The 12,774-nt window shown below is 48.2% G+C and overlaps 1 protein-coding gene across 1 annotated transcript in view; it reads right to left on the bottom strand.

Moving 5' to 3' along the window:
- The window catches only part of LOC140216740 (Na(+)/citrate cotransporter-like), a 31,844-nt gene extending 24,212 nt beyond the window's left edge, over positions 1-7,632 (bottom strand). Inside the window, exon 1 of the mRNA XM_072287238.1 lies at positions 6,846-7,632. Within this exon, the coding sequence (XP_072143339.1) occupies positions 6,846-6,921 (76 nt within the window). The 5' untranslated portion in view covers positions 6,922-7,632. The remainder of the gene's footprint in view (positions 1-6,845) is intronic.
- Positions 7,633-12,774: the final 5,142 nt, after the last annotated feature.

Here is a 12,774-nt window from a genome sequence, read left to right as displayed (position 1 = left end):
CTCAATATTCTTATTGAACTTGATATTATGGAGAAATTCATTCTATACGGGAGCGCAACAAAATTCATCTGGCCTTTCATTTCAAGTATTTCGACATATAGAGGCATATAGGTAAGTTAAACATTAGTTGTTGCACTCCTTGTGTTCCATTTTAGTGTCATGAAGAGGCTAATTGATATAGCGTAATTAAACTACTGCTCATGATTAACTATACGAACTACTCACTGTAACAAAAGCGCAAAGCGGGCGGGGACACGAAAACTTGCAGCAATCCTTCTTGCAGTGTGCAGACTGATCCAATAGTTAAAATTTTCGAGGACGCTTAAGCTTCGCCTTTGAGTGTGGAATGCGATAGCATTAAAAGATCCCAAACTGCTTCTCAGGCTTCCTGGCAACTGCAGCGTATGTAACCGTAATGTTTACCGGGAAGAATTCGCGGCGAACGTTATGAACGAAGGCGGGCTTTGTGGTAGAAACGCGGCCTTTTGCGTGGGCCGCGATGCAGAGGAGGCGGGCGCCTTCTGGAAGTGTTTCAAGGAAGCGGACGCGCCGCTACGTGTACTCCGAGATATTCACGCGCGAATGGCGGATGACGTCGGTGGTCTATGGATTGCAGAAACGCTGGAAAAGGGGTTTGTTTGAGTTTTCACGTAACAGAATTATGTTTTCTCGTATACTCAAATTACAATCCGAGAGCTATCATGTCTGTACGTTGTGTATAAGTCGTAGTTAACGATTTTTCCAGGTATTTTGGCTTGGGAAATTCAAATAGTTGAGTAAATTTCTTGCGTCACACTGAGGGCCTGTGTATGTGTGGTTCGAAAATATGTCCAACGCCGACACCGGATTTATTGCGACACGGGGTCCTTAACGCTATCGCATTAAAATGCGGTGAGACGAAAACACAACTCTGCTCTAATCTGTGTATATCGTATTCGTCATAATTCCAAGAGCTCGTTAGTGTAGTCATACCGATTGCTGCAAATATGTGGGATACGTATTCTTCCAGGAATCGGTACAGCAATCACCGGCCCCCTTCAAAAGGTTTGGCAACACTGTAAAGACTCCTCAAATGCAATTGATAATCAGATCTCTCAATGACACGCATAAATCTCAGTGAGACATTCTTGAGGCCATTTTTAACACAACATTATTCCGCAAGTCTGCTATATTTACATATATAAATAAATCAGGGAGCACCTGCTGCCGCAAATAGCGTGCCAGCTGTTGCCTGAGGGGATAGTGAAGGGCCACGACGCCACGTCACCATCGCTCTCGCTCTCGCAAGCCCGTGTTATCCGCGCGTTCCTTGTCTGCGCACGCTCTCGCCTGCGTTCTAACTGCGCCTCGGTAAGGCCAAATCAAAACGCGCCGAGCGTCTCAACGCGCTCGATTTCCCACGAGGTGTTCACAACTCGAAGGACTGCTCAGGGGTGCTCAAATGGACATTAATACTTTCGCATTCACAAGCTCATAAGAAATGCTCAGGTGTCCGCGGATTTTCTTTAAAGCACCATGATATACGATGGAGAAAAAAAAAAGGCATGCACTGCACTTACTGGCAACAAGTATTCTACTAATGTCAACACGAGTGCACTTCTAAATTTTCATTTTTGTCAAACGCGAAAGCACAAAATTTGTTTGTGGCAGATAACAAATTTCCGCCCCGTCTTGCCAATTTCTGCAAAAGGTTGAGATTGCATCCATGACACTTGCTATGTTCAAGGATGGAATTTTAATAAAATTTTGTTATTCCCGTTACCGGACATGTTGGAATTGCCAAGGTGAAGATGAACAGTAAAGCAATCAGGTCTGGTAAACATATATATTAAAGTTATCAAGAATATTAGTCCTAAAATGTTGTACGAAGCACATAAGCGTTGCAGTTGAATTTTCTGAAAGCGTTTCTCTAGCTCACTGGGACGACCTGAACTGGAACGTCCTTGAAATCTTCCACAAATATAAGGGCCAGACTTTAAGATTGCTTGACTTGAATTTCGCATTGGCAACATGTGCCCTAAAGTTAGTAGCTCAAGTGATATTTATTCAACAGTTTAGATTACCTACCTACTAATCGCCATTTGTCGGGCATGTAAGACCCACCTGTCCAAGTAATCCACCAGAAAAACTTATTCTGTTGTGTGCTCCAGGCGAGTTCAAGGAAAATCAGTTTTAATAAAAGGCAAAAGTCGGGTAGTTTCGCAATGAAATATTTCTGAGAGGCAAGCGTAATCTGACTATTCTTCTTGTTTTAAAGTTCGTTCACGCTGTTCAAACGAGAATAACTTCAAGCAGCAAAATCAAATGCTAGTCTTACAACGTAAATTTTCCTCCACTCGAAGTCAGCGCAGTTCATTGTCAAGCGCAAATCTGCAGTTAACGATGCTAAAACCAACCAATCAGTGATAACGGCAGCATTGTTAATCGTGAATCGTTTCCTCTCAGTACTTGCCGCGGGTATACGCAAATACTGACACGCTACAAGCAGGCGCGTAGCCAGGAGGGGGGGGGGAGCTTATCTTGCTTCAGCCCCCCCCCCCCCCCACCACGAAATTCTTTCTTGCTGTCATGCACCGCCGACAAACCCAACCCCCGGCGCCGTAAATCATTCTGCATTCTGTCTAAAATGTCTTTTTCAAGCTCGAAAAGACATTTCAGCGCGAACATTGCCAACTCGGACCGGATTTCGCGGCAACGACCATGCACCTGGAGTCACATAACATAAGGAGCCCCGTCCAAGCACAAAGTTTCAAGGATATTTTGATGGCGAGCGGGCTCGTCGCGGCATCTCGCGGAGGCCGCGGAATCTACGGAGCGCATGGATTTGAAATGTGAAACATTATGGGTATAAAGTTCTCATGAACCTTTAATGCGAAAGATGCATTGACATTTCCAAAGTCGTGCCTTAGATTTTCAATTCCGTAACTTTGTGGAATAAATGTTATAAACATTTGATGCCAAAGGTGCATTAAATTTTCTAAAGTCATACATCGGATCATACAACGAGACAAGAAAAATCAACACACCATCAGACAAGTTGACGAAGCACGCAGCGACGTTCGATGAGACGAAGCTTTATTATGGTTCATTTGTGCCGCCATGTCACAGAAAAGAATATCAACATTTCTTCCCCTGCGCCAGCGCATCCATGTCAAGACAATAAAGCCAGCAAAGGTAACTACGTTCTTGTTTATTTTTCTGCTTTGAATTTTATTCGCAAGGACACATTGAGCCTCTTCAATTTTCATCTTCTCGCTACCCGCGGGCTGCCAGAGCCAGCCAGAGCGCATGCGTTTTTCTCGTTTGCCCTGTACACCGCACGGCGCACTTCCGTGCGCGTTCTACTGGCCGAGTGGATTTTTCACCTGGCAGAGTTTTGGACGCTTTCTGGCTAGCATACGAGAAAAAGAAACAATGGTCGCTAGCCGTCATCACTGTGGGGTATCGACGGATTGCAACGCGTTCGCTTGAGCGCAACTTCTCCGGAAAGTCCTGCCTCGCCGGTGTAGGGTACTTTCCAGTGTTTTCTGTGGACCAAGCCCCCTCCCCCCCCCCCATCTCACGTTTTCTTCGATATTCCTTCGGTAGCCACATTAGGTGCCCACACTAAGCAATTAGCAATCGATTGTGGCCAACATGCTTTCCTTTGCGTTCTTCCATTTCGATGCCCCGGTTTCACAAAAAAGAAAAAAAGAAAGACGTTCAGGCGCAGAAAATTGTGACATGGGGAAAGTTTGATTTTGTTGCTTGTATTGCGCAAAGCAATGGGCCACGCGAAGCTTCAATTGCTGGATACTCTTATTATATTATTGCGATAGCAATGATGTGGATACTCCTAGCGCATTCCAACCGTCGCCATCGCCCTCATGTTCCGTATAAAGTCCCAAGGGCGATAAGATCATGACACGCTGTATGTGCGAATGAAAGCGCGAAGGGGGGGGGGGGGGTGACCCGACGATGCTGGCTGATTCTTGTGTGCGCAAGGGAGGAAAGCGCACACAAGTACCGCCTTCCGTCGCGTGCAATACGTCAGGGGGAGCGGAGAGGGGGGTGGGGGCTTAGGATTCACTGCTCTGTCATTCTGTGATTGCGCAACATATTTATTTGCCTTCGTTGACGCATAATACAGAGCGACATTTTCTTAGATGCATATATTTATTGGAGGCCCATACCCATACTTAAATATCTTGTTGCAAGGTTTGCAGTATACAAGCAGTGAACTTTGTTCCCAGTGACACTTTCTTGCCCTTTATCAAGCTGTATCTCCGCCTTTGTATATTCCATTGTATCTTCGCATTTTTAATGTACGAGGGCGAGTCAAATGAAAGTGAGGCAACCCGCCCCGCGCAAAATGGTACTGTTTATTATCTGCGAGGGATGCACGTAGCACACAGGCATCACTCACTTACAAAACTGACAAGCAAGTGTGACTATAAACATTCAATAATGCTCTCATACATTGCGTTGAACGAGGTTGCGTGACATGACAGACACTCCAAAAGTTGAACAGCGTTGTGTCGTGAGGTTTTTGACAGCTGAAGGTGTTTCCCAAAAAGAAATTAGTCGCCATATGTCTGCCGTGTACGTTGAACATTGTATTTCACTGGCCACTGTATAGCGTTGGAGCAAACGGTTCAAAGAAGGACTTGAACGTTGCAAAGACGATATAAGACCGGGCCAAAGCCACCGCGCAAGCACCTCCAACAAAAATACGAAGCTTGAAGAGCTGATTAGACAAGAACGGAAGATAAGTATCGACGAACTGGCAGAGCGTGTGAACATTTAACGGTTCAGTTCACGCTACAATTCATTAACATCTCGGTTATCGGCTCTTGTGTGCGCAGTGGATAGCCTAGATTTTCAACCACTGCCAGAAGACGGAGAGGTTCGGTGCTGTCTTGACTCATCTGATCCAGTAGCCCAAGGAGGGTGACAACTTCTTGACTGCAATTGCGACCCGGGGGACGAATCATGGTTGCTGCTACTACGAGCCCGAAACGAGACGGCAAAGCTAACAGTGGAAACATTCGCATTCACCACCCCCAAAGAAAGCAAAGGCTGTCATTGCCGCCGGAAAGGTGCTGACTTTCTTTTTCGATAGTCAGGGACCATTACTGATAGAAATTGCTAAACCTGGAGAGACTATCAATCGTTTCGGATGTTGTGAAACGCCGGATCGACTGCGTGTCGCAATCAAGAACCAACGACGTGGAAAATTGACGGATGGGGTCATCTTGCTCCACGACAATGTTCGTCCGCACGTCGCTGATGTGGTTAACAAAAAACTGGCAAACTTGAAGTGGGAAACGCTGCAACATCCACCATACAGCCCAGACCTGCCGCCTTGCGGCTTCCACATTTTGGAGCAATTGAAATAAGGCTCAAGGGAACCAGATTCGGGTGAGACGATGATGTGAAAGAGTCAGCTAGACTTTTTCAAGCAGCAACCCAATGAGTTTTATGAGACGGAAATCACGTGACTCGTTATTCAGTGGGACAAATGTCTAAATCCTCATGGAAACTACTTTTAAATAACGTATCCCGTTTGAATAAAGTACCCGGTTTGAATTGAAGAAAGGCTCAAGGGAACCACATTCGGGTGAGACGATGACGTGAAAGAGTCAGTTACAGACTTTTTGAAGCAGCCATCCAATGAGTTTTATGAGACGGAAATCATGCGACTCGTTACTCAGTGGGACAAATGTGTAAATCATCATGGAGACTACTTTTAAATAACGTACCCCGTTTGAACTGAAGAAAGGCTCAAGGGAACCACATTCGGGTGAGACGATGACGTGAAAGAGTCATTACAGACTTTTTGAAGCAGCAACCCAATGAGTTTTATGACACGGAAATCACGCGACTCGTTACTCAGTGGGACAAATGTATAAATCATCATGGAGACTACTTTTAAATAAAGTACCCCGTTTGAATTGAAGAAAGGCTCAAGGGAACGACATTCGGGTGAGACGATGACGTGAAAGAGTCAGTTACCGACTTTTTGAAGCAGCAACTCACTGAGTTTTATGAGACGGAAATCACGCGACTCGTTACTCAGTGGGACAAACGTCTAAATCATCATGGAGACCACTTTTAATTAAAGTACCCCGTTTGTCATGCATTCCCATTGGCTCACTTTCTTTTGACTCGCCCTCGTATATTTTGCAGTCCTGGTTTTTATATGTGCTCTCTGCTGCAACAATACACGACCGGTGACAGCTGCTCCTGCGCAATACATTGGGACAAAGGACAGCGTCATTGAAATTTTTCCCTGGCCATTGCATATGTACAAAAATATAAACAAGGCCCTTGAATGACAAAGTTTCATTACATATTTGTCCTCAGTTTGTTCATTTCACAGCCTTTACATTTTTCATACGAGCGGCATGCACTGCTTTGCTGGTTTCGAACTGATATAGTTCCAAAGTTCATGCGATATGCTCTTGACTTATTATGTAGGCGAAAAACATGAAAGCTTTGAATCGGTTATTTCGGGCACAATTTTTGTGACATACGAGTATATATTTTTTAATGAAAAAATGCTTATATTGCTTTTCTTGACAGTGCGTAGCGTTGGAGAATTTGTTTTCAGCGCCTTTGGCAATGGCAATGCAGTTATTATTGATATATTTGATCCTTCTACAAATTCTATAAGGAGCAGGCCGAGCTGTAACGTGAGACCCCCCACCGAGCGATATGTCTGGCTACGCCACTGGCCACAAGGACCATCCCTGCTACTACATAACAGCGCAGTTTCCGCCGCGAGCTTCTGAATTCTGTTCCTGTCGTTCCTAAATCACTTGGTGAAGCTACGCAGCACGCGGTAATAACAAAAGCTCGCTTACCTGCGTAGCTTGCGTCATTGTACGTCCTGCCATCCGCGTCCGGCAGCTTCTCCACGTAAAAGATGCCGGTTACCATCGTCGCCTTGACTCACTCAGGTTAACGAGTGGGACACTTTCTTTTTCCCACGCACTCGGAGGATGCACTGCTGAGCGCCGGCCCGCTGAGAGGGGGATGTTTGTAATGAATCTAATTCGTTTCAGGCGACCGCCGCCCGAGCGTTACCTTGGCCGTCGGGAACAGTTATGTACGCGCGGTGCGAGGAAGAGTGGTCCCTTATTTGTGCAGCCGGTTCCACCGAGCGCCCGACGCAGGTTAGCCGAGCTTCCTGTGCACGCAGGACGTTCCGCGCTCTGCCCTCTCTTCCCACTTGAACGAGCGTTCGCTGTTGGGCGAGACGTCAGAATGGTTTCGGCATGCCGCCGCCGCCGCCGCGCTTTGGCCGTTCACGCGTTCCCTTGTTCTGCAGCAACCGCCCTGCTGAGCCTGTCCTCGACCTTTCACGATAATCAGGGGTGGCTCACAATAGGTGAAGTGATATTGCGACTGACGCGAGTGTTGCTCGCGTTGGACTTATGCCCATGCGGCGAACGCGCTCAGGTGTCCATTGCGTCTATGAGTGTCGCATGAAAACATGACTTTAACCTCAGTGTATTGAAACGTGCACTGAGTCATAGTTTCTGTCCAGATGCTCATTCAGATAAAATGTACCAACATGTATTCAGATAGCGTGTACCAAGTTACTCCTATGCAGCAGAACCTGCAACCTGTAATTTAAGTTGCCAATACACAATAGCCATCATTGCTCTAATAAAGACGGAAAAAGTGGGAGAAGTTCATAAACTTGAATATACTTGTCATGCTTAACGTCAGCGTGAACGGCGCAAGCACACGGACTTGCAAGCACACAAAAAAAGGTGAAAGTCGAACAAAGCGCTTCAACCAACTGAAATTTTATTCCCTAGCACAAACCTTGTCAAAACATAACAGTTGCGTTGCGCATGCGTTACAGTAGTGTGAGGGGTAAAAGCGATCAACATCCATGAACTTTTTATAACATGGCATCCAGGAACGCAAGTTCCGCGTCATATAACGGCAGAGACGCGTCGCTGAAAACGAGGATTGCCTTGAAATGGAGAGTTTACGCAAATTAGCCAGTAGACATACGCCGCGTGCAGAACTAAACGAAGAGAACTAGAAAAAGCGAGCAATAAAGGAGGCAGGGCTTGTGACGTGAACGTAATGTGGTTTCTCAGCTGTAATATAGAGATGGTATAAGACAGAAATGGCAATATTGGGCACTGTTCCAACAAATGGGAGAGAGCCTCTGCTGTGGTGAGAGTGGCTAGCTTTATTACGACATCGCATCGACACATTCTATTTGCTTCGCTTTCTTATTACTGAATTCTCTTTGAGTATAATGATGATGGCGACTGGCATCCGCTTCGAAACGGGGTGCCGACAAATCGTCCCGCATCCTCCTTGAGCCAATTACTACAAGGTTCCACTGCATTTATCACAGTCTAGCATGTAAGCATTTGCCTCGCACTCACAGCGCCAATCAGGAGCCATTTGCTTTTCTGCTTCCACGTCCACACGTTTATTATAAGCACTGGTCCGTTCTTTGCAATAGGTTTTTCTCAGAATCGCAATGGGGTGCGCAGAATGTGACACGCGTGCATGTTTTACCAAGCAATATCAGCAAACAGCAGGTGATTTTCATATACCACTAGTTTATTGCAAGTATACAGCTCTGCCGGAAATGTGCGCAGCGGTGCGTTACGTTCAAAAAACTTTTTGACGCGGAAGCGTACAATGACTCATTGGGCGAATAAGCCGGCGCATAGAGAGGCATTCAACAAGAGCGGACACTCCCATAGAGCCCCGTGGCAGAATTCACCGTAGCACACCAAGCGGCTGGTATTAGCACTTGAACCACACTTCCCGTTTTGGTTTCGGGCACGCGTGGTTTGAACGCTAGATGGTACACGTCACCTTACCCATGCTGCGCTGGTCGGCGCGGCATTTGTTTTTCCTTCTACTGCTCAACCGTGCGCTGTCTTGGTGAGTAATCCTTCCTTTTTTATTTAGTAAAATCAATATGACTGCGAGTGATCTTTATAGGCATCTATCGAATCTGTCCTCTGTGCAACGTGCAATTTCATAAAGTAGACGCACGACGCCGTGCTAAATGAGGAAATGTTTATTTTACTTTATACAAAAACTTGTTCCGGGCTTTTGGTGCGTTCATCTAACGTTGTGGCACCAGGTAAGCAGCAGTAATTCCCGCACGAAGCTCCACCGGAGGGCACGAGGTGAAAAAAAATTGCAAGCATGTGTCATTTTGGTATTTAGACCTTATAGGGAAACTGCATGTGGAGAAGAAACGCACGAAAGGGCCGAATGACCGACATTACAAAGAAAAGCATTGTATAATTTCGTATAATTGCTTGCTCTTTATACTGTGTAATTTTTTTCCCTTACCCAATGCCCATTCTTCGGGCCTGTAAGGTATATTGAATAAATAAAAAGCAATTCGCTTTTACAGTCATATTGTAAACAATAGCACACTCATCCCAAGCAGTACCATACAAAAAAAATATGACGAAAGCATCCGATTTCCAAGTATTCCCCCATTCAAGGGCTTTATTTCCTGCACGTAATTTTGAAGAGTGCAAATACACGGGCGACAGCACGTTTTCGACACAACTTGGCTTCAGCCGACGCGATTGTATGCTACGTATACGCAGACGCGGGGACAACACAGGCTCTAAGGTAGATCATGCTGGACACTCGTAGAATTCTTTCTACTCGCATTCAAAACAAATTTTCGGGTACAAAGCCTGTTTTGAATTTGTAAGAAGACATAATTGTCGAGTTGCCAATTCCTGGTTTCTAAGCCACTCGGCGTTATCTTTTGCGCGTTCTGCCGGCACAAGCAATACACTCCCGTGTTATCACTCTTGCAATCACTCGTCGCGTTTTCGACAAGCGACTCGCGTGAGTACCGAAAGAAGGTATATGTTGTTGGGGGATTCATAAAATGGCGTCACAACCTTGGCGTCGTTAGATTTAATCAACGCGAAACCAAGTGCGCCCGACAGCCGAGCTGGTTCTCGCTAACTGCGTCGCAACGCTCGTTGCCGTGCCACAGACACGAATTGCTTTAAATACAGCGCAGACTGTCAAGCAAGATTTCTCACCTTGTCATAGACATAGCGAAGTAGTGCCGTGGCGTGCCGAAGTGCAGAGGAACGCAAGAATACGCCGGGAGCCCAAGAAATATGGAGGAAGGAAAAAGTTAAGAAGGAGTATCGCGCAACGCGAGCCAAGCGTGTCGGCCCAGCACGCGATAGTCACGTAAGAATGCGCGGTAAATTTCCAGGCTTCCTCTCTGCATGCAGCGCTGCGGCAAGCATGGCGGCAGGACCCCCGAACAAGCGCACATTGAGTAAAAACCACCCGGCACCAAGCGACTTAGGCAAATCTCGATTCTTGATGGAACATGGTTATAACGGCACGCATGCCTCTCCCCGAACCGATACATACGCCTATGACAAGCGTGCTGGCACTCAAGTACACATCTTCTCGATGTGTATAAACACATCTCACTCGATGACCACGAGCACTCGCTGTCACAATGCTGGCATGATGAAGAACGCCGGCAAGGAGAAGCGAAGGGCTTCGGGCTGCCTGAGTTTCACTGCGAGAACACTGTTGGAACGCGCTGCTAGGCTGAGCTAAGCGAGTATAAGCAACCACGCGTCCCAAGCAACAACTGAACATTTATTCTCTCCGAAGCTCATGAAGAACAGTCATGTGGTTCCTCGCGCATGCGCTCTTGGCATTGGGCACTGAAGCGCTGTTTCGCAGCGCTACAATACTCCCCCCCTAGTGAATGGGTCAACAATGAGCTGCGGTTCATAAGTTCATTCGCAACGGAGGTCTTGTGCGCCGTCCACTCCGTGTGAACCTTTCGACGACTGGTTGGGCCGGTTCAGTCTGGTCTGCTTGTAGTCCTTGTGGCTGTAGAACTCGAGATGATGCACGCACTTCACCGTTGCTGTCTACGTGCGCTGGTTTTACGCAGTCAAACGATTGGATTGGATTGGAGTGAACTTTGTTTATGCCTGAAGTTGGGCGCTCGGGCACCCCGACGAGGGCCAACGTCAAGTACGAAGTCACCGTTACTCGGCGCGGGTCTCCGCTCGCCGTTGCCGGCTCGCTGGGTCCCTGCCTTTCGAGCGCCTCGAAGACCTGCTGGACGGCCCAGAGCTGTTCGTCTCGGTCGTAGCTCTTCGCGGCTGCCTCGAGCCGCGGTGGGGGCGTTCTTGATTTTGCATCTTCTATATTTTTAACACAGTCCCACAAGATGTGCGTGTAGTCTGCGGTCTCCCTCCGGCAGACTCTGCACTTATCAGTCGGCTATGTCTCGGGGTACATGCGATTCATCAGTCTCGGGCTCGGTAGCGATCCGGTCTGGAGCTGTCTCAGTACTACCGCCTCCGCTCGACTTAGACTCGGGTGCGGGGGTGGGAGATACCTGCGAGCCAGGCGGTAGGCCTTCGTTATTTCGTTGTAATCCGTCATGCGCTCCTTGGTTCCGAATCACGTCGGACGGTCTGTCGCCGGGGCGCGGTTGGCTAGCTCTCGCGCCGCTGCGTGTGCCGTCTCATTGTGGTTCTCATTGCGTTCCGACGCGTCGCCCGCATGCGCCGGGAACCACTTGAGTCGTACTTTTCGTTCTTGTAGTTTGACCGCTCGCAGTACGCTCTCAGCCTCCCTGCAGATTTGGCCTTTGGCGAAGTTTCACACCGCCTGTCGCGAGTCGCTCAGCACAGTGTGGCAGTCTGCGTCGGCGATGGCCAGGGCGATGGCTACCTCCTCCGCTTGTTCCGCTCCGGCGCTTCTCACGCTCGCTGCCGTCCTCGTGGCGCCGGTTGACGCCTCTATGACGACCGCTGTGAAGGCACTCCGTTGGTATTCGGCCGCGTCCACGTACTGCGCGTGTTCGTCGTTCGCATGCTGGTCGCTGAGAGCCTTGGCCCTCGCCGCTCTTCTTCCCTTGTTGAACTCGGGATTCATGTTCTTCGGTATGGGGTCTATTCTGGTCTGGCGTCGGACCTCTTCGGGGACGGGGAGCTTCATCTCCACCTCGTTCGAGCGTCCAGATCGTCCAGTGTCTTCCTCCCGGTTTTGGTCATGGACAGCCGCTCCAGTTGAGAGGTCCGTTGCGCTTCGGCTATTTCTTCGAGCGTATTGTGTATACCGAGTTGCAACAAGCGGGTCGTGCTCGTGGACTCGAACAGGCCCAGCGCCGTCTTGTATGCTCTTCTGATGAGCACGTTGATTTTGTTATGTTCGTGTTGCAGACATCTGTGGTAGGCTGCAACGTACGCAACGTGGCTGATGACGAAGGATTGGACGAGCCTAATTAGGCTCTTCTCTCTCATGCCAGCCTTCCGGGAAGTGACTCGTTTGAGGAGAGGAATCGCATTGGCTGCTTTTGCATTGAGACGGGTGATGGTTTCGCCGTATCTTCCGTGCTTTTCGATGACCATGCCTAGGCTCCTAATTTTGCCGACCTCGGGGATCACGTTGCCGGATTTGGTAACGATTCTGATTTTATCGTTTTCGCGTTGTCTGGTCTTGCCTCTGCTGTTTTTGGTAGGTGGGAGTATGAGAAGCTCCGATTTGCTCGGCGAACATCTCAGTCCGGAGCCTTCCAGCTGGTCTTCTATTGCGTCGACAGCGGCTTGCAGCGCGCCCTCGATGTGGGCGTCAATGCCACCGGTCACCCACAGCGTGATATCGTCCGCGTAGATGGTGTGCCTGACGTCTTCGATGTCCCCGAGCTTTTCGGCCACTCCGATCATTACCAGATTGAACAGCATCGGCGAAATGACCTATCCCTGCGGTGTGCCGGTGCTC

This window comes from Dermacentor andersoni, chromosome 3, assembly GCF_023375885.2.
Source record: "Dermacentor andersoni chromosome 3, qqDerAnde1_hic_scaffold, whole genome shotgun sequence".
Classification (NCBI taxonomy): domain Eukaryota; kingdom Metazoa; phylum Arthropoda; class Arachnida; order Ixodida; family Ixodidae; genus Dermacentor; species Dermacentor andersoni.
The sequence above is the reverse complement of the archived record's forward strand: the minus strand, read 5'-3'. Positions and strand labels throughout refer to the sequence as shown.